General features: G+C 48.2%; 1 protein-coding gene across 2 annotated transcripts in view; it reads left to right on the top strand.

Moving 5' to 3' along the window:
• The window catches only part of DOCK1 (dedicator of cytokinesis 1), a 524611-nt gene that overhangs the window by 397821 nt on the left and 99129 nt on the right, over positions 1 to 27661 (top strand). For both annotated transcript variants that reach the window (XM_042961087.1, XM_042961088.1), the window contains exons 30-31: positions 20540 to 20618; positions 25823 to 25923. In XM_042961087.1, coding sequence (XP_042817021.1) covers positions 20540 to 20618; positions 25823 to 25923 — 180 coding nt within the window. The remainder of the gene's footprint in view (positions 1 to 20539; positions 20619 to 25822; positions 25924 to 27661) is intronic.

The raw sequence follows: 27661 nt of genomic DNA on the forward strand, positions 1-27661 counted from the left end.
GCGAAGGGGGCCGGGGCTTGTGAACCAGAGGCAACCTGAGAAATGGGCCCAAGGCTGAGGGTGTGAGCAGCAGGTATAAGGAGCCCAAAACCAGGACGTGGGAAGCTCAGTGAAGGGGAGGAGAACCATGATGTCAAATCCTAGGTTCAAACTCGGGGACCCTGGGATCCTTTGGGCATTCATTTGTTCTAGAATGAATTTATGGAGCAGCCCCCTGTGGTATGGAAAGGAGTCAGACCCAGGCCCAGCCCACAGGAACCCTGCACCTCTGCCCTCCCTTGTCCCCTCCCCTCCCCCCCCCTCCCCACCCCAGTCTCCTTCAGGGGTTCATCCTCTCCTGCCCAGAAGAACTGCTAGAGTTCCCCAAGTCTCTATGTTCGGCCTTCCTCTTTAAAAATCTTTTCTTATTCTAAAATTTCTCTTCCGTGGACTCTCATCCATTCCTCAAGGATTTGTTTATACGTGAACTCAGATCCGGCTTCAAATATACATCCCACCGTTGACCTTTTGTCTGCTCCCCGACCTGGCTGACCCCCGGGGTCCTGGGTCTCACTCCTGGCGGGGCACTCTGAGCACACTCCCCACGTCCGTAAAGACCGCTGGGGATGGCCCCGGCCTTCCGTCTTGCTGTTCTGCCCAGTCATCCTCCCAGACCGAATTCAGCCCGTCACCCTTTCCCAACCCGTATACGTCCCAGCACAGTGTGGGCGCCCCGTCTTGATAAAGATGAGTAGGCTGAGAATGAGGCAATGGGAGGTGGGCCCAAACATAATTTTAAGCCATAGGTTGGCAAACTGTGATCTGTGGGCCAGAGTGGTCCTGCCACTGGTCGTTGTTGTTGCTTGTGACCCACAAGCTAAGGATGGATGTTGCATTTTCAAAGGGTTGAAAACAAAAAGTCAAGAAGAAGACGATCTCATGACACGCAAAAAGGACATGAAAGTCAAATTTCCGTGTCCATAAATAAAGTTTTATTGGCACAGAGCCATTTCCCCGCTCATTTGATTTTTCCCTTTGGCCATTGTTGCTGTAACAGCAGGATGGGATCGTTGCTACTGAGACCATATGGCTGCAGGGCCTAACTTATTTACTGTTTGCTCTTTACAGAAGAAGGTTGCCGTTCCCTGGTCTAAACCATTTAGTGTGGAAAGTGCCATGTCTGTGACGGGCAGTTATTCACATGGAGCTATCAGTAATCAATAATCGATAATTCTGATGTTAACCGGGAACCCATAAAGTACAGGATGGTATGAAGAACACAGAAGGCAGCTTACCTGTAGGGTCTGCCTTCCAGGAGGTAGGGTCATTGCTGTGGAAGGAATAGTGGAAAACAGAAACCCTTGGGAATTAACTCCGGCGGCTGTAGCAGGAGACGTGCACCGTAATGATGCCTCGGATCACTAAAGGTGTTCTGATTGCCAGATCGCTTGGTTATTTCAGTGTCGTAGGCAGAATAAGAGTCCCCCAGCGGGGTCCGTCCCGCATCCCCAGATCCTGGCAGTAATGGTGTTACAGGGCAAGGGGTCACCTTTCACAGTTGCAGATGGACTGTGAGAAGCCAGAAAAGGCAAAAACATGGAAGCCTCTGGAACCTTCTCTAGAGCCTCCAGAAGCAGTGTAGCCCTCCTGACACTTCAGTTTTAGCCCAGGCTGTCCCATTCTGGACGTCTGACCACCAGAGCTGTAAGATAATGCATCTGGGTTGTTTTAAGCCACCAAATTGTAGTAACTAACATGTTATAGCAGCCGTAAGAAGCTAGTACACTCAGGAATATCACTTTTGAATTTCCTACTTTAAAAAAAAAAAATGCCAGGAGGTGCCTGTGTGGCTCAGTTGGTTAAACATCCAACTCTTGGTTTCAGCTGAAGTCATGATCTCACGGTTTGTGAGTTCGAGCCCTGTGTCGGGCTCTACGCTGACAGTGCGGAGCCTGCTTGGGATTCTCTCCCTCTCTCTCTCTCTCTGCCTCTCTCTCTCTCTTTCTCTCTCAAAATAAATAAACATTTAAAAACAAAACATAAACCCACTAGGACTCCTTCTGGCCTCCCTTGTGTCGTTCACACATCAGCTTGACTTTCCCTGTCCTTGGCCTTCCCTCTTTCCAACCTGTGTCAGGAAGGGGTCCGGGATTCCAGGCGAGGGCCACTTACGGCCCCGAGAATAAATCAGCACAAAGCACAAAGCTGGAGTGCTGCACCTTCCTCTTGATTTAACTTGACGTTTGTGGACTGTGTTCTAAATGGCAGTTTCATAGAGATTTTCTTTATCTCGATGTAAAAAAGTCATTAGACTCATCGCAGTTATAAATTTCTGATGCTGCTTAACACTTTAGGCAAGTGGGACCACTCAGCCTGGAGAACTGAGAAGGGCGTTTATTTTGCTGAACCCACCCCCCCCCCCCCCCGTTCTTGACAAAGCTCTGCCCTCCTCTCTGCAGAGTTCCCTGGCCCCCTTCGGCCCTCTGTCCCCCTTGATGGTGTCCTGCTCACGGCGGGGGCAGGGCTTGGCGGTGCGGAAGGCCGAGCAGAGAAAATGGTCAGTGGCGCGGCCTGCGCTCCGGCCCTCGATCAGGACTTCCCTGGTGCCCTTCACAGTCTTTTGCAAATTCAAGGTGCTCCAGATGTCATTGGGCCATTGCACGTTAGAGTCCCAAGAATCCCAAAGAATAATCAAGTCAAACATTTACAGGGTGAGCTGCAGTCACTTCCCATAGGTAGAAAGTTCCGCCTCCAGGGTGCCTGGGTGGCTCAGCCGGATAGGCGTCTGACTCTTGACTTTGGCTCAGGCCATGATCTTACCATTCGTGAGTCCGAGCCCCACGTCGGGCTCTGTGCTGCTGACAGTGCAGAACCTGCTTGGAACTCTCTCTCTCTCCCCCCCCTCCCTGCCCTCCCCCCCTCTCTGCCCTCCCCCCAAGAAAAAGTCAAGTCCCATCTCCTCCACCATCCCCTCTCTCCAAGCCCATTCTCTCCCCGGCCTTGCCGCACGCGCGGATGTGAAGTCTGCACAGACTTTCCCGCTGACCTTCTGGAGTCCTGTGGCCCCGCCTGCCCCGTGGTGCTGCTGGTCCAGCGTGCCGGCTCCTGTTTGCTGGGAAGGCTGGAGGCGTGACCTTGCCCCAGCCGCCCTGCCAAGCGGGTAGGTGATGTGCTGCCGAGGCGTCCGCTCCCCCGTGCGCTCTCCCTCCTCGCCTGCGTTCTGGCCTCTCCGCAAGGGCCCCTGCGGTGGGGGCCGGCTCGCCCATGGGTGCTGTGGGGCTCCCGCAAAGCGCACCTATTTCCTTTCAGCCCGTTGTGCTAAAACGAAGCCAGGCTGTTTCAACTGTCTTCCCTGACAGTATCTTCTCAACCCGAATACGTCATGTATAAGGGGTGCTTCCGTGGTGACACCAGGCAGCTCAGTTACCTGCGAGGGTGCCCGAGTCCACACACCAGCCTCCACCTTCACGCCCTGTGGCCCGTGAGCCGTGGCAGGTGTGGCTTCCTCTTGCCGCTCCGCATCTTCCGGCCGGGCCACATGCCTCGTGGATGCTCCGGGTCCCGCCTGCCCGTCGCAGCGCGTGGAGGAGGAGTGCACCCGGGAGCCCCTCGCCCGGCAGGTGCCCGCAGAACTGCTTATGTGTCAGCCCTCCTGTCCTCCTGTGTGGCGAGCAGCACCTGCTTTCCCCCTGCCGCGCATTTCAGCACTCAGCTGCTGTCCGCTGTTTCTCGGGCTGCTGGGTGGGGTCAGGGTCAACTGTGAAATACGCCACGGTGTGTCTGACTCCTGCGCAGTCCCTCCAAGGTGAGGTATGGCGGCAGAGGTGAAAAGAGCCGCAGTCGTAGGAAGGGCGCCGCTCACACAAAGCTGGTTCGTGATCCTTGAGGAGGCGGGAGAGGTCCTCGGCTCTCCCCGGCTTGGCTGTGTGTTGTCACCGCATCAGGAGGCATCAGGAAAACAAAGGTACTTAAGGACATTGAGAAGTGTAATGTAGATGCTGACGGAGAGGAGATCCTTGTGGGAAGAGATCGCTGCTTCTGATGCCTTCAACCCCTGGCTCTGAAATGACAAAGAGATGGGCTGAGCAGAAATAACCCATCTCAAATTCGGTTGACAGCCTCGCGCCAGCCACATCTCCTGGGACACGTGAAGCGGCCCTAACTGTCATCTGCCTGTCATCTCATACTTGCCGTTAACCGGTCATTCATTAAACAGCATGCCAATATGGGAATTCAGAAGTGCCTGGGAAGTTTATTTCCTGAGGGGCAGCTCCAGCAGACGGCACGTGTCCGGCCCCCACTGGGGCCCCAGGTGGGGCTGGAGACTCATGCGTGTGTCATCCCACGGATGGCCCATTTTGCGGATGTGGACTTGGTCCAGTCCAGCGACAAGTCACATGTCTGTAAGCGGGAGAGCCACGCTGTTGGGAACTGGCCAAAGGCAAGTCTTAGGGTGTGTTTTATTGATTTATTTTTTTGAGATCTTGTTAGTTGCGCCTCATTAAAAATGGTGAAACTTACCTGTTCTCTTTGCTACCAGCTTATAATGAAGGAAAGTCTCAAATCAAAGTCCATCACTCCGACAGTTATGAAGAAACACTTCTTCACCAACTGGTACATTCACGAAGCCCCACCCCTCTGTAATTTTAGGTGCTGGGAGAATATTCCGGAGACAAGATTCGTTGAAGCGTATAGTCATCATCAGGCAACCAGGGTCCTCAAAACCAATGACATAACACTAGAACACAGGCTCAGGCTTTAGACACTGTCACTCGACACCCAGGCTCCTTGGATCCTTAGGGGAGAGTCCCTAAAATGCTTCAGTTCATCCATGTACCTTTCTATTATCCGGTAAACTCATTATGAGGGCACAAATTTCACATACAAAAAAATTTCTGGGTTGTGGTTATTTTTGTTTTTTTTTTTTTTAGTTTTTAATGTTTATTTTTGAGAGAGAGAAATAGAGAGACACACAGCACAAGCGGGAAAGGGGCAGAGAGAGAGGGGAGACACAGAATCCGAAGCAGGCTCCAGGCTCCGAGCCGTCAGCACAGAGCCCAATGCAGGGCTCAAACGCATGAACTGCGAGATCATGACCTGAGCCAAAGTCAGACACTTAACCGAATGAGCCACCCAGGCGCCCCAGAAGAAAATAATTTTTGACCATTTTTATTCTCATGTTTCTACTTTGGATCAAGAAAAGGAGAGCCAAAGCCCTCCTCTGGAATGTGGTTTTCTGATTAGAAGTTAGCAGCCCAGGTGCCTCGCTCAGTCGGTTAAGTGTCTTACTCTTGTCTTGTCTTGTCTTGTCTTGTCTTGTCTTTTCTTGTCTTTTCTTTTCTTGCCTTGTCTTGTCTTTTCTTGTCTTTACCTGTTTTGACAGAGAGTGTGTGTGTGAGCAGGAGAGGGGCAGGGAGAGAATCTCAACCAAGCTCTGCACGGTCAACATGGAGCCCGACACAGGGCTCAAACTCATGAACTGTGTGAACATGACCTGAGCCAAAACCAAGAGTCAGACATTTAACCCACTAGCCACCCAGGCGTCCCAAGCATCTGACTCTTGATTTCAGCTCGGGTCATAATCTTGAGGTTCATGGATTTAAGCCCCGCATTGGGGTCTGCACTGATGTCACAGAGCCTGCTTGGGATTCTCTCTCTCTCTCCCTCTATCTCTTCCCACTGCCCACCACCAAGCTTCTCTCTCTCTCTCTCTCTCTCTCTCTCTCTCTCTCTCTCAGAGTAAATATTTTTTTAAAAAAGTCAGCAGCCAACTGATTTCTAGTGGATGCCTTAAACTCGTGTTCTCTGAAGTGCTTGAGAGAGGTTTACAGACCTCGTAACACATACATGGTGCTTACTATTTGCAGGAAAGCTCCAGATTTGCGGAACATTCCAGGCACCGCACACATTTTAGCTCACTGAATCTTCACTAGCGAGTAGATGTACTCTCGATACCCATTTCGTAGATGAGGGAACTCAGGAAACCAGCTGAAGATTTCTACAGCTGGTTAGTAGTAGAGCCTAGATTTCCTCGCAGACTATTTGTCCCCAGAGCCCCTGCTCTAACCAGCACACTCAGCTTCCTCCAACACCAACTGAGGCTAGAATCCCAGCCTTCCAAATCTCATTCCAGGACTTCTGTTTCGGGGAAACTTAGGGTTGCTTGATAGCTGTGGCCAAGGATATGGATGCTGTTACATCCAGGAAAGCATAAACAAGATCAAATGGTCTTAATAGTGAAAGGAGTAGGTTTTAATTGGAATATAGGGAAGGATTCTTTAGAGACCTCGGTGGAAACTGTTGTCAGAGGTAGGAGTAGGTAATGATATCTTTTATCCTTGAATATCATTTGATGGAATAATAAACCAGATTCTCGTCTTTGTGGACCTTGGCTTCTCTGTTGCAGCATATAAATGAATGGGCATGGCTGTGTGCCAGTAAAACTTTATTTGCAGAAACAGGCAGTGGGCCAGACTTGGCTCACGGGCTATGGTTTGCCCACCTCTGAGGCATGATGTTGTCCGACCTTGGAAGTGAAGCTGTTCAATTTTATATTTCCCTGCCTGAGGTTATAACATGGGTGTGGGAGATGTACTCTCAGTAAAAAGACAGCCTGGTCTGCTTAGTGTGGATCTGAGGAATTATGTAAATGTGAATGACTATTTAGGTACATAGGGTGGACTGTATGAGGAAGAACATCATTATCTGGTTCTTGAGCTCTTTTTCTGGGTCGCCACACTGAATCTGGTGACCAAATGAGCTTGGCATCAGATGACATCACGGGCTTAGAATAAGGTTATGCCAGCTGATAGAAAGCGTCACTCAGTGGGGGTGCCGGGGTGGCTCAGTCGGTTGAGCGGCCGACTTCGGCTCAGGTCATGACCTCACGGCTTGTGGGTTCGAGCCCCGCGTCGGGGTCTGTGCTGATGGCTCAGAGCCCGGAGCCTGCTTCGGATTCTGCGTCTCCCTCTCTCTCTGCCCCTGCCCCGCTCACACTCACTCTCTAAATAAATAAATAAATAAACAAAGAAACAAACATTAAAAAAAAAGTACTGCTCAGTGGATCGCAGACACGGGGCCTCCTGAAAAAGCCGCTTCATTCTCGCGACACCTGGCTGAGGATCATACCTGAGCTCTATCTCCTAACCTCCCCTGGCCTACACTGAGTCTTTCGCCTTGTCACAAATACTCAGCACAGCACAGAGGCCAGCCAAGGAAAGAATTCCCTGAAGACATCCTGTCCCTCTGGGCTTAGTCTCAGGCTACAGGAGAATGAGAGTAGGGTCAGGAAAAACCAGTTTGGCACTGAGGTTGGTGGCTCTAAAGAATCAGTGAGGGTCTCCAGGACCCTCTTCCTTACAGAGTCTCCTCTGCTGGGGTGTGTGTGGAACCATGAATAGCATGCGTGATCCCTCCCGTGACTTTTGTTCTGGAAAAAGGGGTCATGCGCAATAATTAGCCTTAAGATAGGGAGGGGGGCCTAATGGAACCACAAGAGCCCTTTAAAAAGAGAGAGTTGGGCCGCCTGGGTGGCTCAGTCGGTTAGTGTCCGACTTCGGCTCAGGTCATGATCGTGTGGTTCACGAGTTCGAGCCCCACGTCGGGCTCTGGGCTGACGGCTCGGAGCCTGGAGCCTGCTTCCGATTCTGTGTCTCCCTCTCTCTCTGACCCTCCCCCCATTCATGCTCTGTCTCTCTCTGTCTCAAAAATAAATAAACGTTAAAAAAAATTTAAAAAGAGAGAGTTTTCTTGGGCTGGTAGCAAAAGAAGGACGTGGGAGATCTGAAGCATGAGAAGGATACAGCATGCCCATGACCTTGAAGATGGAGGGGCCACGTGAGAAGGAATGCAGGCAGCCCCTCCTCAGAGCAGAGTGTGCATCCCGGCTGATGGTCCGCAAGGAAACCGGGACCTCCCACCTCCTGCCGCCTCCGCACAAGGAACTGGCTTCCGCCTACGACCTGGATGAGCTTGGAAGATCAGAAGCTCTGCATGAGAACCCGCCCCGGCCCACACCTTCACCTGAGCTGTCTGTGACCTGAAGCAGAAGACCCCAGTGAGTCTCGAGGGAATTCTGACCTGTGGGACAGAGAGAGAATCGGCGGGCATTGTTTCAAGCCACCGTGTTTGGGGTGATCCGTTGTGCCCCGGCAGAAACCCTACCAAGGTGGCAGCCTCCCCACACAGGTAACCTTCACCTGACACCTGTCAAGCCAGGAAGCCCAGCCGCCCCGCGCTGACACCCTGTCTCTGGTGCTATTAGGAAGGCGGTCTCAGAACCTGAGCACACACCTCACCGGGCCACTCGTTCCCGTCCACCTTGGGAAGTGAGCCCCTTCCAAGGAAGTCCCAGAGCTGCTCTCCACGGACCAAGATGGTGGAAGACACTCCATACATTGAACACTTGAGTGGTGATAATTCTGAGCCACAATGACATCAAAGAGCCGAGCTCTCAGTTGTCAGACCTTCTAAGAGCTTGACCACAGCTGAGGTTTCGTGAACGTGGATCTCCTGATTTCTCCTTCGCCCACTGCAAGCGAAGGAGGTCCTTCAGAGGCCTCTTCGGAAACAAATAGCAAAAAAAAAAGAAAGGGGAAGGGGAAGGGGAAGGGGAAGGGGGAAGACCGAGGCCTTTATCTTTTGCATCTTTATCATATTCCCAGTAGTAGCTGCCACTCGTTGACCAACGAATACGACCCAGGCCGTTTACAAGCACTGTCTCCTCTGATCCCCCTGACCCACCAGAAGAAGTGAGTCAGAGTTGTTAGTTTACGTGCCCAAGCTTGCACAGCCTGTAAGCGAGGAACACGACTTAGGCAGAGGTCCCAAGGCCCCAGAGCTGTCCTCCTCGTGTGTTTCTGTGTGGGGGCAAACACGCAAAGAGAGGCCCACCTGGCCTAGTGAGAGGGAAACTAAACCAGTCGTGAGTAGAAGTAGCCAAACACCAACAAGGATGGGCAAATCTAAAACGTCACCCACTGCCAGGTGGCCACGTTCAGAACATTCCCGAGCACCTAGGCCCCCACATGGACACAAAGACATGACCCAGTTTCCAGCCTGTAACAAATGAAGTTAAAGCAAATTACGTTCATCTGCTAAATGATGGCAGTGGCCTTTAGCGAGTCCTGAAAATGAACCAGGATAAATTCTCCGCATGGCTGGGATATTCCAAGCATGAAATAACTGGAAAGAAGCATTCCCCTTTGTAATTATCCTAGATTCTCCTTAGAATTTCTGCCTACTGTTGGCTCAAGGCCTCTGACCACTTAATGTTTTCCTGGGCTCCCTAGGTGGATTCAATTATACTGTATTTTATTCTATGTAAGATACATTGCTTGGTGCCATAGGGAATAAAGATTCGGCAGAGATGGGCCATCCAGGGACTCACAGCAAATCCGGGACACGTCACATCTGTGACCACTGTCATGTGTCGAGTTAAGTGAGAAGTGACATACCAGGGCCATAAAGGACTCTGGGTGGATGGTTGTTGTTGTTATTATTATTCCTGTTTGTTTATGCTTGTTTATTAATGCCCTGCCTACTCCCAGAACAGATCTGAACAAACTTATTCTTTGGAGAACAAAGGCCAGCAGTTCTTATACCTAAATAATGTGTGTGTGTGTGTGTGTGTGTGTGTGTGTCCAATTGTGGGGCTGAGTCACACTGTTGATAGAGTTATAGATAGAGAAATCATGACTCCCACTGCTGCAACTTCTGGAAATGTCTCATTCCCTTTCCTTCTCATTTTTTTTTCTTTATTGTGGTATAATGTATATACCTTAAAATTTGCCATGTTAACCATTTATACGTGTACAGTTCATTGGCATTAATTATGTTCACAATGCTGTACAACCATCACCATTATTTATTTCCAAAATGTTTCATCACCAAACAGAAACTCCTAATTCCTCATTCCTACCCTCCACTTCCTGTTCCCACATATTTGTAGCCCCAAAACTCCAGTGACGGGCATGCTCTTGCACAGGCAGTGTGGACCCATGCCCAACGGATGGGGCAGTGATCACCCCCTGCCTTTCTTCCTCTGCCCTCTAGCCCACTCATGGTTGTCCTTCACTCCTCAGTTAGCGTTCATGGGAACAACTCGAGGACTCCAGGGGAGGAGGGGAGAGGCTTGCCAGATGGACCCCGGGTGCTGGTGGAGGGGTCTCGGGGGAGCCATGCCCTTTGCTTATCTGTCATGACCAGTTCTTGAAGTCAGGACGTGCCCGTTCCTTCTCTGCCTCCTCCAGCGACAGGACTCTCGCTTCCAAGTATCCGCTGGCAGACATTCCTGATGTGTCTGTCTTGGGAGTTTTTCCCCATGCCCATGGTACTCCTAAACCCGTCGGCACTTATTCTGTGATATTGACATAGGTAAGCCAGGCAGGGTTGGGGAGGTGGAGGAGAGTAAGAAGGAGGAGGAGATAGAAAGTAGAGGGAAAGGGTGGCTTTCTGAATTTTTAAAACTTGACCCTGGAATAAGAGTGCTGGTAGAGATATGCCTTGGTGGTGCAAGCAGCAGGCAGCTGCCTGCTTGGGTTTCTAAACCGCTTGTATCCCCAATTTGGTAACTCCTCTTCAGGGCTTGAAGTGGGAAGTAACCTCTCCCAAATGTTGGAGGGGCTTTTCTGAGTCCTTGTTGATGAACATGTCTTCTGATGACCAAGAAATGGGTGTGAGCCCCATCCCCGACCATATGGAGGTGAAGAGCTCTCCAAAACTCTATAGAGGACAGATCAGGAGCGCCTGGGTGGCTCTGTCGGTTAAGCGTCCGACTCTTGATTTCAGCTCAGGTCATGATCTCATAGTTCATGAGTTCAAGCTCATCGGCGGCGGACTCTGCACTGACCACACAGAGCCTGCTTAGGACTCTTTGTCTCCATCTCTCTTTCTGCCCCTCCCACAATCTCTCTCGTTCCTTCTCTCAGAGACAAATAAACATTGAACAACAACAACAACAGCAACTCTAGAGGACAGATCAGAATGGAATCACAGCTTCACAGCAGTGACAAAATGTTCTGTAAAGGGCCACACAACTTGGCAGGGCGACTACTCAACGCTGCTCTAGTCGTGGGAAAACAGCCACCGAGAATCCCTATGTGGGTGTGTGCGATTGTGTTCTGATAAAACTTTATTTCTATCACCTAACACCCATGAGGGGGGCTACTGTCACCAAAACCAACACCTCACAAGTGCTGCTGAGGTCGCGGAAGCATTGGAATCCTTGTGCATTGTTGGTGGAATGTAAAATAGCACAGCCAGTGTGGAAAACAAAGCGATGGCTCCTCAACCAGTTAAAAATGGAATTCCCATGTGATCCGGCAATCCCACTTGGGAGAATACGTCCAAAAGAATTGAAAGCAGGGACGTGAACAAATACTTGTGCACCCATGTTCACAGCAGTGTTATTCACAGAAGCCACAGAAGGAAGCAACCCCAGCGTCCATGTGCAGATGGACAGATAGATGAATGTGGTCCATCCACACAACGAAGCATTTTTCGGTCCTAAAAGGAAGGAGATTCTGAGACTTGTTCCAGCATGGATGCACCTTGAGGACATTATGCTCAGTGACCTCGGCCGTTCACAAACAGGACAAGTGGTGTGTGATTCCACTTACACGAGGCAGCTAGAATGGTCAGACTCCTAGAAATAGAAACGAGATGGATGGTTGCTAGGGCAGGGGGAGGGGCAGGGAGAACAGGGAGTTGTCTAATGGGTTGGGAGTTTCAGCTTGGGAAGATGCCAAGCCTTCTGTGGATGGACCGAGGCGGTGCTTGCCCACCAGCGTGAATGCACTTTATGCCACTGACCCGTAGCCTTAGAAATGGTTAAACGGTAAATTTACGTTATATGCATTTCACCGTTCTTTAAAAGTCTTTATTAAAAAGAACTTCATTTACACAAACGGGCTATGGGGCTGTAGTTTGCCGCTTTGAAGGATAGGGGGCCGGGAGTGTTGTAGCCAGGGTGGAGGGGAAGCATTTTCACACAGCCAGCTTGCTGAGGATAGCAGACGTGGGATTTGTATCCCAGCTGGTCTGTATGTAGTTGACAGATCTGTACATGTATGAATTATGATAGTAATCCGTGCCATTCACGGTACGTGTGGTTGGTGTTAATAGCCATTTTATTTTTATTTTTAAAAAAGTTTTTTATTGGGGCGCCTGGGTGGCTCAGTCGGTTAAGCGTCCGACATTGGCTCAGGTCATGATCTCACAGTCCGTGAGTTTGATCCCTGCGTTGAGCTCTGTGCTGACAGCTCAGACCCTGGAGCCTGCTTCAGATTCTGTGTCTCCCTCTCTCTCTGACCTCCCCCCACCCAACCCCCACCCCTGCCATCAACACTCTGTCTCTGAGAAATGAATAAACCTTTTAAAAATTTTTTTGTAAAGGTTTATTTATTTATTTTGAGAGAAAGAGAGTGCGTGAGTAGGGGATGAGCAGAGAGAGACAGAGGAAGAGAGAGAATCCCAAGCAAGCCCCGCACTATCAGGGCAGAGCCTGATACAGGGCTCGATCCCATGAACCATGAGATCATGACCTGAGCCAAAATCAAGAGTCAGATGCGCGACCGTCTGAGCCATCCAGGTGCCCCAATAGCCATTTCACGTAGGTAAAGACCGAGGCTCTGAGAGCAGAGTGACCTACTCAAAACCACACAGCTCGTCAGCGGCAGGGACTGCGTCTTGACCATTAGCAAGCAGTACGGGGCACTGGGTACCCTGATGCTGTGAATGACCCATAAATTCTGGGGAAGGCAGGCACTCTTTGGCGCCAAGGTGCGTAAGAAAAGAGCCTAACAAGAGCACGTGTTGTTGGCCCTTGCTGCAAAACACCTTAAGCATTAAGGATCTGAGACCTGGCAAAAGGGGACTTAGAAAATATGATAATAATAATATGAGCCAACCTGAAAAGGCTACTTTATGATTCCTACTGCATAATGTCCTGGACAAAGTAAAACTATGGAGACAGTAAAAGGATGGGTGGTTGCCAGGGGCTCCGTGGGAGGGAGGGACGAACAGGTGAAACCCAGAGGATGTTCAGGGCAGTGAGGCTACTCCGTAGGATCCGGCAGTGTGCATTCCACTCAGTGCAACACTGAGAGCACACCCTAATGATGCAAACCGTGGATTTGGGGTGATAATGACATGTCAGTGTGGGTTCCCCCACTGCAGGAAAGGTACCCTCTGGTGCAGGATGCCGGTAGTGGGGAGGGGCAGGGCAGGGAGCATATGGGAACGTCCGTGCTGTACCCCCAGCTTTGCTATGAACCTAAAACTGCTTGAAAATTCAAGTCCTTTAAGGAAAAAGAATAATGACAATGTGAGGGGGTACGGGCTGGGGGAGAGAGGAAATGTGCAGAGGTGGTAATCATTGAAACCCAGTGAGGGGTGCGTGAGAGTCTCTTATGGCATCTGCTGTTGTATGTGTTGGAAATTTTCCTTAATACAATGTAAGAGCAAAATAATTGCAGGGATTTATTTATATTGTGCTGACCACGCTGACTGAGCTTCCTAAGGAAGGCTGCATGATATGCTGACCGGTCATAGCCAGGGTCTAAGCCCTTCCAGGAACATGTGCTTCTGTCTCTTGGAGCCTTTTGTGTAATATAGCAGGTAATTCATACCCCCGCGGCACTTGGGAGCATTAAATGGCATGATTTTTATGAAAGTGACAGAGGTCACTGGGCATGTACAAGGTGCTCAGTGAATGCTCACCCAGCAAAGCAGCAGAGGTGAGGGGTGGCCGAGCAGGACAGGAATCACAGAACTGGGAGAGTCCCAGTTATCATCAGCGGTTCTCACCATCAGCCCGAGGTGGCTCCTGGGTCACGAGTACTGTTTTGGTGGGACCCGGAGACAGAGTGTGTGTCGGACAGGTGGGCGAGGCCCCCGAGACCTCTGCCCTGGGGAGATCGCACAGCAGAGGTGACACGGCCTTCATTCCCAGCAGACGCTCCCTGGGGATTCTCTCTGCACCACGACTGAGCCCGCCTCAGCCAGGGCTGCCAGCGGACAGAGTCACAGAAATTTGGATTGTAGTTCAAAGTTTGACAGATGCTGAAGACTGATTTGAAAAAAGAACTCAGGAAATCTTCAGGAAAAGAAATGCTTCTAGTGCATTCGAAAACAATGGCAGTTGGATCTTTTGACTTTACTGCTCCCTCTGTGCTTCTGTGTAACAAGCAGACTGTACCCTGGCATTTCCAACCTCTCACAAGTCTGACCCCAGCCACTCCTTCCTGCCTCCTTCCCGGAAAGCTCTTGTGACATTGGTCTTCCCACTATGTCCCAAATCGCAAATGTGGGAGCAGGTCCCACCAGCTTCCCCACCTTCTGAGGATCACTCCACGTGTCCTATCTCATCCCGGGGTCTTGCTTAGAAGTCACTTCCTCGTGCACAAGTGTCTTGAACGCCCGGGGTCCCCTGAAAGGAAGTGGTTGATCTCGTTTGGTGACTGCCTTGACCTCTGCCAGGTGTGAGACACGGTCTCCCTCCTGGTCGAAGGGGACGCTCTCTGCGTCTCCTTATCACGTCTCCTGAAGTCTGCCCTCCTTCCCAGCGCTCCTGAATCATGCGGAAATCATTTCAGGCAGTTTTCCACCTCCTATTCCTTGTTCTCTGCAGGGATAGAACGTGTCACTTTCAATTTCTTCCCTTCCTTCCACTTATTTTGGGCAAAACATTTCGTCAAAAGATGCTTTTTTCCCCCCGCCTCAAAGCATCTCTTGTCTTAATGCCAGAGGTATTTAAATGCCCTCATAGTGAACTGTACACTCTAATTACGTAACTTAAAGTACGTTTACGGAAGGAATGAAACACCCCGCAGCGTCACCGCGTCACCGTCTGAGAAATGGGGCTTTGTGTTCTACAAAGTTCAGTGCCTTTCTTGCCGTTTCTCCCTGTGTCATAATGAGGCACCTCATCTTCCAGTTTTATTGGCAGAAACACTGGTAACAGAGATGCTAGAAAAGCCTGAGGCTCCGTCGTGATAAAGTCATTTTAGCGACTGTAATTGTGCCAGGAACTTCTAATAGTTAAATTGGTTCCTGATTATGTTGCACTTGCTAAGTTCCCCTCTACTCAATTAACACGTAATTATTTAGGACTGTGCTGCTTTTTATTGTGCCGCACACACGGCTTTCCAACAGGCAGCTTATTGGGAAGGTCCCCTGTTGGAGCCCACGCGGCATCCAAGTCCCTTTTCGTGCAAGGACAGAGCAGGGATGTGGTCCCATAGGCAAGGCCCGCAGGATTTTCTCTGTGATGCTTGGGATCGAGGGGCTCGGATCCCTGCAGTTGCCTCCCTCCGCTGAGCCCCACTCCACACCCCCAGCCTTGTCTCCTAAAGATGTGTCAAAGTGTAGAACTCTAGGGTGTGTCTGCCCCTTTCTACTTAATGCTACTTAACATTTTATCAGTGGAGATCATGGTGTTCACTTTGTACAATGTGGTCATATCTCTTTGTTACCCTTAATCTCAAAGTTAAAAAACAAGACCCTTGGATTCAAAGTTCAAGGGAACTCAGGGACTTCACAGTGAGTACTTTTCATTTGAAAATATGAGAATCTCAAAAACTTGAGCCACTTTATGAAGGTCTTCTAGCTAAATGTTTACATGTACATGAAGAGGATAGATAACTAGATGGGTAGATGATTGACAGGTAGAGGAGAGATGGACAGAAAAGCACTGTAAAGTTCTTGAGGCTAAATGTTTACACGGATGTGAAAAGATAGATTGATCGATTGATTGATAGGGAGGGAAAAGAATAGTTAGGTGATAGGCAATGGGTAGAAAGAATTGGATTAAGACTGTAATTGGATGTATGCATGTGGGTGTGTGGACAATAATCCAGTTCATATTTGACACCATTAGGAATTACAATATGCCATTTTGCTTCTGTTGGGAGCTCACTGTGGTTAACCATCCAGGTAGAAGAGAAGGAAGTCAGGAAAACTTCCTGTTTTTCTGTTTGTTTGTTTCTCCTAATTGTATGAGGTTTGGGAATAGGCTCTGTCACACTGGCCCCTAATGATTGAAAATGGGGAACGTTGTGACAGGATTGGTTGTAACAGGATTGTAACTTGGACTCCCGGAGACAGGGATCAGTTACCAAGAAGAGTGAGATAAATTAAGTCCTTTCCTTGCGGCCATTAAAAATAAAATTTGCAGTCATTTGCTTTGAATAATTTGAATGTCTTAGAGAAAGTACATCTAGACCTTATGGCTTTTTTAATCTTTTGGAGATGACATAATTTGCCTGTGGTTCTGTCTACATTATTTATTTGTGTGTTTGGTTTTATCTTCCAAGATTTTACATTATAAAGAAAGTCATCCAAAGCTTAAAAATGATTGAAAAGAACTATTAAATATGGGCTCACACTTTTTCTTAATCGTTTTGACCATGTGGGACAGCATCCTCGAAAGCATTTGATTCTCACACCATTAGCTTTGTTTTTAGAAATTACTTAATCTCCCCGGCTGGGAATAGACATAACTTGCTTGGCTCACAGAGTTATGAATCTTTATCTCCTGAGTCCCTCAGTTTTCTGGCAGAGCAGAAGCGGTGCCAGTCTATACTGTTTCCCACCTTCCAGTGCTGGCCCCCTCTGTCCCTTGCAGCTAAGAACGCAGGGAGCAGTATGTATGCCCTCTCTTCATGGTGTCCTGGGCTTATGTATGGTAATATTGGATGCAGAGGTTAGATTCTCTCTTTGCACTAAGGCAGGCTCAGGATGTGTTTTTTTGCTTTTATTTTGTTGTGTTTGACTGGTACCAATCCTGGACACACCACTGGCTCTGAGAGATTCTTTAGTTCAGGTAGAGGCTAATGGTTCCTTAGATCAGAACCCTTCAGAATATTCATAGTGCCCAGGGGTCCTTTTAAATGCTGTTAAAAAAGACAGGGTTCCTGCCATCAAGTGTCAAGTTCCAGAGGTGGAGAGGAGAATGGGGGACCAGCTCTAGTGGTGGAGAGGAGAATGTGGGACTAGTTCTGGAGGTGGAGAGGAGAATGAGGGGACCAGCTCTGGACAGGGAGAAGAGAATATGGGACTAGATCTGGAGGTGGAAAAGAGAATGAGGGGACAGCTCTGGAGGGGGAGAAAAGCATATGGGAACTACTCTGGAGGTAGAGAGGAGAAAGAGGGACTAGCTCTGGAGGTGTAGAAGAGAATGAGGGGGCCATCTCTGAAGGTGAAGGCAAAAATGATGGAACAGTGCCCAACCATAAATGCCAAATGCCTAATAAGAATTTTGGTTAACAGGAAACTCAAAAGAGCTAAACCCCAGAGTGGAAAATCTACTCAGAATGTAAGGACTCCACAGAGATCAATGGCTACCAAAAATTCTAGCCTCAGGTTAGGGCCTGATCTTCTAGGCTACTCATCCATCCATCCACCCATCCACCCACCCACCCTCCCTCCCATTCACCCACTCACCCACTCACCCACCCATCCACCCATCCATCCATTTACCCATCCATCCACCCTCCCATCCATCCGTCCATCCATCCATCCACCCACCCACCCACCCACCCATCCATCCATCCACCCACCCATTCATCCATCCATTCATCTATCCATCCATCCATCCATCCATTCCTGTGATGGACACCTAGGGGACATTTCCATACTGGGTGGTGACTTAGCATTGCAAGCGCATGAATGAATAAGCAGACAGGAGTATTTGGGAACAGTCTGGAGGCCTTCCCTGTCCTTGAGCCCAGCTCCATCAATGCCCAGCACAGACAGTCACCAGGGCTGCAGAGCCAGCCCATTCACACCCACCCTCCCTTTTGTTGCTTCTCAATAATAAGGACTTGATCTTGAGCTGTGTTGAACCAGCCTGAACTCTTCATCTTAAACTAGAAACGTGTTCTGCTGTCCAGGCACTCAGCTTAGTTTGTGATTCTTTCCATATTCCTCTGTGACTGAAAGCATATTGTTATGCAGAAGCTTCTAATGTGATTTTCTTATTTATTTTCTCTAGTTTAACATTTATTCGAAAGAACCCTGGATTACAGCAGATAAAAGATGTTCTTATGCAAAAAAAAAAAAAACCCTGTTTATGTTTCTTTTTGCCTCCTTAGATCAGTGATTGATCCTGAGATGCACTTGGCATTGCTCAGCTTTTAATCCCCTCAGGTGTGGGCTGCGGGGTATAATTTGTGTGTGCCCTGGATGGTGGATGGTTCTCTAGAAAGCGCGTGGCCCTAGATGCACTGAACCTGAGCAGCTCGCCCTTGTTGATGGCATTAATGATGGGTTTTATTTGATCTTCCCTTTAGGTGTCCTGCTACAACTCACATTCTGTGTTATTTGCTTTTTGTCCTCACTTTTTAAAAAATTTATAGTGAATCTAAATTATAGAATCTCTCTCAGCCCTGCTCTTTCTCAGTGTCAGTTCATTAAAAAGTTTTTATTTGGCCTTCATATTATTTCAGCATGGCATATTTTTTTTTAAAAAAAAAAGTCATTTTGAGAAATATCTTTATTTAACCAGCTGAAATTGCTCCAGACCTTAATTAGAAGTAGCAGATTGTAACTGTTTGGGTGCTATCTCGAGGCAGAATAATTACCATGTAGTAATAACGCGTGTTCTAGTAAACTTGCCTTTACTGTCATAGAGGGATGGAGGGAGGGTCTTCCTTAAAGCTCAGAAGGACCCTGGGGTACCCTAGCAAACAGCTGACTTCTGAAACTGAAGGAACAATTAAGGGGGAAAAATGTGTCCGTGGTCATTAGCCTGGGGTTTTTGTACGGCGTGGGAGTCACCCCCGTAATGACAGGAAATGGTCTTGCCCCACTGACATTCGGGGGGATTTTCTCAGGTTGCCAGGGTTAACGCAGTACACGTCTCCAGATGCTCTCTGAACGCTGTCGCCAAGGGTCACGTGGGCAAGGCAGACCACTGTCTCCTTAGCCACACGTCTTGTACTTCTGAGGGCTAACCCTGGCCCAGGAGACCCCAGCCCAGGACCGGAGGGCTGATTGGGCCGCCAGGTGTTGTATATATGCAAGGCGTGTCCTAAATTTAGTGATTTTCATCCTGGTGCTGTATTAATTTGTCAGGATGCCCTAAGTGCCCTGCATTCTGCTTTTCTCAATAAATCACAAAATTCAGCCATGAGAGCTACTTTTCACATTTAACTGGGCATCTGATAGGCATAATGTCTGCCACCCCTCTGGCTGATGGATGTTGCTGCCCCTTCTGTGCTCCCGGCTAATGGACAAGGCCAGGGTCCCCATGTCCCGCCATTGAGAGTCACTTAAAACACGGATGCCTCCTTTCTGGTTCTATTTAATGTCACCAGGGAAGAATTCAGACAACTCCTGCCACGCTTTTCTTCCACACCTGAGATGGAAAACTCCAGCACAGGCCATTTGTCACACCTGTTTTGGCCCTGGATCCAAATCCGAGACCTCCCTAAAGCCCTAGGTGGAGAGTCCCTTTCTGCCTCCTCCCTCCTCCCTCGTCCTTCCTCCCTCCTCCTTCCTCCCTCCTCCCTCTTCCCTCCTCCTTAGCCTCTAGTGGCCCTGAGACTGGCAGGGATGAGCTTCTCCAGGCAGGCACAGCCGAAGAGACAGTGCTTTCAGAGAGCACGGTTCCTGGGAAGTAACCTAGATTTCTCTTACCCTCTCTGGCTGCTTCCTGCTGTCTAAACTGAGGAAGTGTAATTAAGTTTATTATCTGTGACCTAATGCGAATTCCTCTTGCATCCTGCCTTTGTGCAAAGGGAGAGGGTCATTTGAAAAGAAGTATCTGGACTGAGCTTGGGTATTGTAAACACCCTCGAGGGCAATAAAACAAATCTCCAGGATGAACAGGCTGGCGGAAGGCTTAGTACTCGGGGGTCATTCATAACCTCCCAAACTACCTATCTCATCATAGAAACGTCAAATTCAAGGTGTTGAAGGATGCGATATTTTGCTTCAGCTGCTTAAAATTGTACGTTATCAATGGATCGATACAGTTCCTGCCAGCATTCTTGTTAAATCACTTACATATCTACTACAGCTTTTGAAATTGTGTTTGAACAAGTAATTAGTTACCAAAATTAACATTTGGAACACAGGACAAATGACACTGAAATAAGTCGTACTTCCAAATATGTCACCAAGCCGTTGCTCCAAGCCTGATAGATGGCGAACAGCAGTGCTTTCAAAAGCTTAACCGTAGAAAGCCAGCTAAGCAAAGACCAATTTAATAAAATACCATGAAGACATCGTGACTTGAGAAGAGGATTTAATTTGCACCTTTTCTTTCTTTCTTTTTTTTAAATTAGATTTTTTAGAGATACTTTTCATATGTTACTTTCAGATGCTGTTATTTTGGTCTGTTTCTTTTATTCCACATGTGCTAATTTCCTTGATTAATTTGGAGAACATCTGCATATAATTCTCTGGGCTTTTTATTGGCACAACCTCACAGCTTTTCACAGGACTTTGAGAGTTCACTTTCCAGACAGTCTCGGGTTGTATCTAATTGAAATGCCAAACCCTACAAAGGTGCCAGAGCGTAAGTGTGTAATTATGTAATTTTCTCTTGATCTTTCAGAGTCTTCCTGCGAGCGATTAATCAGTATGCAGATATGCTGAACAAAAAATTTCTGGATCAAGCCAACTTTGAGCTACAGGTAAGAGAAGAGGTAGACAAGCCCTTTGTTGGGAAATCGTGCTAAAACAAATTGCTGGTCTGAGCCAATGTCGTACATTTCTAATCCTCGAACTTAATTGGGTTCCCATCCAAGGTATGGAAATGGGATTTACAAGATGTCCTGCTGGAACCCAAGGATTGAAAATTCTGCCTTTGGAGTATTTGCTCAATTTAGCAAGGACAGAGATGGAGCTGTTTCAGAGCCAAAGTACTGAATCAGAGTGACAAGTAGGATCTGAGCAGGGAGTAACTGAGGAGACCGTCTCAGACCCAGACCGTCCTGATGTAGGGAGGGAACGTTCGGCTGACAAAACGAAACTGGTTCCCGTCCCTGAGCCCTGCTGGCTGTTAGCACTTGGTTCCTCCTGGCTCTGTGCTACCTGCACTGGCCTTTTCCAGGCACAGACCCTACTGGACATGGCCTTGGCTTTGGTCAGCTGATCTGATCACTTTTGGCCCTTCTCCTTCAGGGTTCACAGGGGGTGTGGAGGAAGGAGGTGGCGGGAATGCGTGTAAGTGATAAGGACCAGTTTTGCCTGGCATGATTTGCCATTAGTGTTGGCATCGGTGTTTATGGCTCTCTGTTCCACTGCACTCTGGATGTATTTCTGCTAATAATGATTTTTGTATTACTTACTTTACTAAAGTTTGCTAATAAAAAAAGCATCCAGATGCAAATGACGTTAGTTTCCTGGGCAGGATCGTTTACGGAGAAGGAACCTATGCCCGTATTTCTTTTATAATTTTAAAATTTTAAATGTCTATTGTATCTGCATTATAGAATATAAGTATCTAATAATATATCCGGAACTGTATATCTAGAAGTGTTAATATTTTTTCCCACTTTCGGTTTTTATCATTTTCTCTGCTTACTGCTTGTTTTCCCATATCCTAAAAGCGCGGATATAATCTTATTGTAAACTATTCATGCATGTAAATCAGCGCATCGAGTAAAATATGCAAGACCCCTTCCCACCCTTTTCCTCTTTGCAGAGTGACTCTTAACTAATTGCGTGTACTTCCTGATGCCTATTTATGCATTTATCCAGACCTATGTCTGCTCTCTTTTGCTTTTAACACAAACCGGATTATATTCTGTATTTTTTGTTCTGTTCTGTCACATTTCACAATGTAAATGTACCAACATTTGTGCAGGCACTTTTGCACTGATGACCTACAGAATGTTCCAGTTTGTCCCTGTTGCAAGCAATGCATCTCAGTGCTGCATTTATAGACAGGCTCCTGGGAGCATAATTGCCAAGCCGAGTGGTATGAAATTGTACGTGAATGGACACTGATAAATTATCCTACTGTGGCAATTTGCAATTCCACTAACCTTCTTTGAGAGCAGACATTGTCTAAAATCATCTCCAGTACCAATTTCTTTAAAATTATTGATTCTTATTTTTGTTAGAATTTCTTTGATTGCTACTTAGGCCGAGAATACTTACTAGCTGTTTGATTTCTACTACAAACCATCTGATCCTTTCCTGTACTCATTTTCCTATTGGGCTATTTGTCACCCTTTTCTGTAAGTTGAAATTCTTAATATAGGCTCGTCATGGGTTTAGGTTTATCATATTAAATTTTTAATTTTTCTGCCATCGAATCTGTCATTTCTTCTATGGCTTTTGGGCTTTATGTTTTATTTGGCAAATCCTTCTTTGCCTCAGTGTTATAAATGTAACTATTGTTGTATTTTATTTCATGTAGTTAGTATCTGCTAATACCTTGATAGTTTTGCTTTTTTTTTTTTTAATTTTTTTTTTTTAACTTCCTGATGATTGACCTACCTGGGATTTCTCTAGTTAGTGCTAGGGGCAAGAGTTTAACTTGACTTTTTCCCAAATTATTTCATGAATAGGTTCTTCTTTCCCAGTGATTTAAAATGCCACCATAAAAAAACATAATTGCAAATGTGTGTGTGTGTGTCTGTTCTATTTCCTGTGTTATTATCTACTGGTTTTATACCCAGCTAGTAGAGCCAGGGCTTCCCTGTTAGTGTGCCATTGCGAAATTATCATGGCTCTTCTTTTGTATTTCCTCTTCCATATCAAATGCAAAATCAGCTTGTTAACCTCGCATATAAAAATGCTGCTTGGGGCGCCTGGGTGGCGCAGTCGGTTAAGCGTCCGACTTCAGCCAGGTCACGATCTCGCGGTCCGTGAGTTCGAGCCCCGCGTCAGGCTCTGGGCTGATGGCTCGGAGCCTGGAGCCTGTTTCCGATTCTGTGTCTCCCTCTCTCTCTGCCCCTCCCCCGTTCATGCTCTGTCTCTCTCTGTCCCAAAAATAAATAAAAAACGTTGAAAAAAAAATTAAAAAAAAAAAAATGCTGCTTTTATTTTAATTGAGACTCCTTTGAATTTATAAATAAATGTAGGAAAAGGTTACAGTATGGGGGGAATACTCTGCAGTATTTATTTTTTCCCATCCCATACAGGAATATTTAGGTCTTCATTTGGTTTTTCCGTTTTATCCACATCAGCCTCACCCATTACTTGCTGGGTGGATTGTTGTGTGTTTGAAGAGTGGCTGCTCTGAGTGTAACGTCTGTCACTGCTGCTCTTGTTCACTGTTTCATGAGTTAGGTCCCCGGGATGCTTCCCTCGCGCCCACACACACTTTGGGACACCAGCGTAACACCTTGCCCCTTAGCAGGCGTTAAGTGCGTATGGACTGCTGTTCCACCCTGAAGCACACCCTCCTTCCCACCCCCAGGTGGAGGGCTTGAGTGCCTTATGGAGGAGACAGCCTTCACTGTGAGCTCCAGGCAGCTGGTGCTCTGACCAGGCGCATTTTTATGTTCCTGCGTCCTCATGATCACTGCATGGTTCTCTCTCCAGGCACTTGCTTCTCTTTCCACTAATCAGCCCTGAGGGCCGCCTGCTACTTCCCCCCTCTGCTTCCCTGTGCTCCTGCCCAGCCTGACTCTCATTCCTGCCAATACCATACAAAGAACTCTTAACCTAGCACACCCCCCCCGCCCAGTGTTGTAGTGTGTATTTCCTGCAAATAGGAACTTTCTCCTATGCAACTACAGTAAAACTACCCAAACCAGGAAGCTTATGTTTTTGCTGTCGTCTAGCCCTCAGACCCCATTCAAGTTCAGGTATTGAGTCACAGCCTTCACGGGTCAGCACCACATGGGTGTGGTTACTTGCACACCTCCAATCATACATTGTATACCATTTTTTGGTTTGTATTTTTATGTGATTTTTTTAAGGTTTTGTTTGTTTGTTAGAGAGAGAGCGCACTCAAGCGGGGGAAAGGGGAAGAGGGAGAGAGAATCTTAAGCAGTGGGGAGCCCTATGTGGGGCTTGATCCCATGACCCTGGGATCATGACCAGAGCCAAAACCAAGAGTCAGATGCTGAACCGATTGAGCCACCCATGTGCCCCAAGACTTTTTTTTTTAAGGTTGTTTTAGGTTCATCGAGGGGAAGGCACAGAGATTTCCCAAATACCCCTTACCCTGACACATGCACAGCTTTCCCCATAATCAACACCCCCCACCAGAGTATATCTGTGTTATAGTCCATGAACGCACAGCTCTAGCTGAGCCCCTGCCTGTGATTCTCAGGATGCACCCACAGCGGCCATGCCTCCCACCAGTGCTACAACAAGAGGCCATTGCCAGGAGACAGGGGTGGGGTGGGGGGCCAGGGGTGGGGAGGGCTGTGAGTTCCAAAAACAAAAGAAGCAACTTGTATATTATTGACCGTTTTAGTGTCAATGGGGCGAAATGGGAATGTACCTTGGTGAGTGGTGAAAAACCATCAGTGGTGAGGTTCAGGACACCCCACTCGAGACCCTCAATCTGCTTCACATGCAACCCATGGCTTTGGGCGAGTCTCTGCACCTCCTCGGAGATCACGGGCACAGGACTTACCTGGGCAATTCTGCAGTGATCCTATGAGCTGCTGTATTACTAAGAAAATGCCCTGTTGGTGAAATGTGTCAGATAAATGGAAGACAGCATACTTACATACAACTCTTGTTTAAAATTCCCACTTACCTCATAGGTAACTAAAAATAGAGTCAGTACTGTTAACACCTTCTTTTTATATAACCTTTTGCAACAATCTCATTTGATAGAATAAATATTATCCCTGTTTTGTAAATGAGAAAACCAGCACCCACAAATTTCTTCCAAAGACTACGAAGGCCCTTCAAGCTTGGACGTATGATAAGTGTGTCCAAGCTCTTTCCCACCGGGAGCAGGTGGAATCTGGCCCCCCCCCCCCCCCCCCCCGCCCAGCCCCACAGTCTGTCCTCTGGCACAAGCCCGGTGGGTTGAAGAGTATGTCTGAGTCATCCCCATTTGTGCTCCAAGAATTCTTCATTTTAATATCCTTGAGCTGGTCTTAAGCATTGACATGACCAGGGGGCATTAGTTCCATGTTTTAGGAATCTACCCACAATGACGCTTTTATGACAGCATGTCCAGGTTACCACGTTAAAGTACACACACCTTCCACTGCGTGGAGCTTTATAGCAAAGTCATTTCTGAATTGTCTGTTCAGCCACATGGTCTATAAGTCTTTGGAATATAAAATGTTGGATTTTTTGCATCTCTCCTCCTTAGTTTTCTAGTGTTTGTATACAATTAGAGAAATCTATATGTTAATTTAAAAATTTTTTTTAATGTTTATTTATTTTGGAGAGAGAGGGTGCACAAGTGGGGGAGGGGCAGAGAGAGGGAGACAGAATCCGAAGCAGGCACCAGGCTCTGAGCTGTCAGCACAGAGCCTGATGTGGGGCGAAATCTACATATTATTAAATAAGGGGCTCAATGGCATATAGCAGTAAGAGCCAACGTTATTATGTTCTTACTGCGTGCGGGGCACCACCCAATGGCTTTGCACGTATATACTCCTTCGATTCTCTGACAGCTCTATGAGATGGGTGCTACTTAAATGCCCACTCTACCTCTCGGGAAACTGAGGCACCGAGAGGTTAAGTTAGTTGTTCAGGGAGGTGGTAGACCTGGGTTTTGAGCACGCGCACCGTGACCTCAGTGCCCACGCCCAGCTCGGAACCACACCTTGGGTGGCTGGTTAGCCGTGTGTGTAGGTGACCGCGGGTTTCTAAACATCTCAGAGGTGTGTGCGGGGCAAATGAGGAATGTCTCAGAGGGTTATTAAGCTGTTCAGCACCTCAGTGTCTCCGCCGTTTTGGTTTTCAGCTTTGGAACAACTACTTTCACCTGGCTGTCGCTTTCCTCACTCAAGAGTCCTTGCAACTGGAGAATTTTTCGAGCGCGAAGAGAGCCAAAATCCTTAACAAGTAAGTCTGCGAGGTCATGGGCAGGAGCCTGCATAATTTCCACGTCGTCTTGGTATGCAAATTGAGATGTAATCATGGTTTAATGAAAGGGTGGTTTCAAATCATGAATCTGGTATTGCCTCTTCTAGCCCATGGATCAGGTCTAAAATTTCAGGGTTCATCCTGGTGAGTTCAGAGTCAGTGCCCACCACCATTAGCACCGCACAGAATGGGAGTTTCTGGAGATAGCTGCTTTTGCCACGCACTTTGCTGATGTCATTGCACACATGGTTTTCTTTATTGCCCAATTCTGCAATGCTCCTTCGAAAAAGGAAGCTTCTAATGCAAGCTCTTGGCACAGTTGAGATTGTTGAAGAACTCCTTTGGGGTGAGAGCTTCCCGGTTTCCTTCTTTGCAAGAGGTTCCCCCTCTCGTGCTCCAGGTAGGAAATCCTATGGGCTGAACCAGCCCTTGGGTCATCCTAACAGACCTCTCGGGCGCCCCACATTCCTGCCTCAGTTCTTGCATCCTTCATGGCTACTGGTCCAGGACAAAGAAAAGAGCCCTTGCATGCTTTCTTTCCAAACTTTGGGTGCCCTGAGGGTCTCGCCTCCCTCTTTCTGCCTCAATTTCGCCGACCTCTCTCTTTGCTGAGCGCCCCTTTCATAAGGACTTCGGAGAAGAGTTCTCCGATTGCTCCCATGTTTCCACGTCACCCGTTTCTGTGAGTCATTTCGTAATGCCTCTGCTTCACATTGACTGTTCCAAGGCTTTGCCGACCCTGTGCCACTCCCTGATGTTAGCGATTCCAGAGGGAGTCTCAGAAGGTGACAGCTGTTCAGTGCTCCTCATGTCCTGTGAGCATGTATCTCACGTGCTGGCCACGTCGAAAGCACATCATCCCTGGAGAGTAAGAATTTTATTAGCAAATATGTACCGAATGCGTACTACATGGCAGTGACTCGCTGAGCACTCCGTGTGCATTTTTCATGTATAATCATTAAAAGCAAAACAAAACCTATTCATCGGGTTCTCTTATCATCCTCACTTCGCAGATGTGGCTTCACAGAAGCCACATGGCCAGTGCCAACCACCTGGTCATTCTGACCCTGGCAGTTCAGAGCCCAGGACGTTTACCTGTGCTGCTCTTAGAACCTTCTATCCTTTCCTTGTGCCATCTACAGAAAGGTCGACTCCCAGCCGGCCATCTTTCCTTCAGGCTTTCTCAGTTGGGTGGCTCCTGTCCGTTGACCGTTGATGTAGACATGTGTTCGGTGTTCAGAAAAGAGGAAGGCCCCAGAAGGTGTAGGCCAAGTGGGTGGCCACTGGGGACTCCTGGGAAGGCCTATTAGCAGCAGAGTTGGCCTACTCGGAGCCAACGTGGGGTGAGACTGCTAGGCTTGGCCCAGGGACAGACTTCGGGCGGTGCCTTCTGGGGACCAGCTCAATAGGGAAGCTTCCGCTTTGCCCAGTTAACATCGTCTCAGGGCTCCTATAAAATTAGGGCTGGCGACTGGTAGATGCGGCTATCCTGTGGTTTAAATGCTCTCTCGGTGGAACTTTCTATAGTAGCAGCAGAAAAAACTGGCCCGCTCTGAGTACCACACAACTCCTTCACAGCCAGCCCCGGATGCCTGGGACGCCTTGTCATCCAGTCCTGCAGAAGGAAAGCTGGCCCACAGCAGGTGAATCCACCTGTGTGTGCCGGGCTCACTGCGCAGTGAGGCGGGAATCCAAACCCAGCTCCAGCCGACAGCAG

Source organism: Panthera tigris, chromosome D2 (assembly GCF_018350195.1).
Source record: "Panthera tigris isolate Pti1 chromosome D2, P.tigris_Pti1_mat1.1, whole genome shotgun sequence".
In the NCBI taxonomy this organism is placed as follows: Eukaryota; Metazoa; Chordata; class Mammalia; order Carnivora; family Felidae; genus Panthera; species Panthera tigris.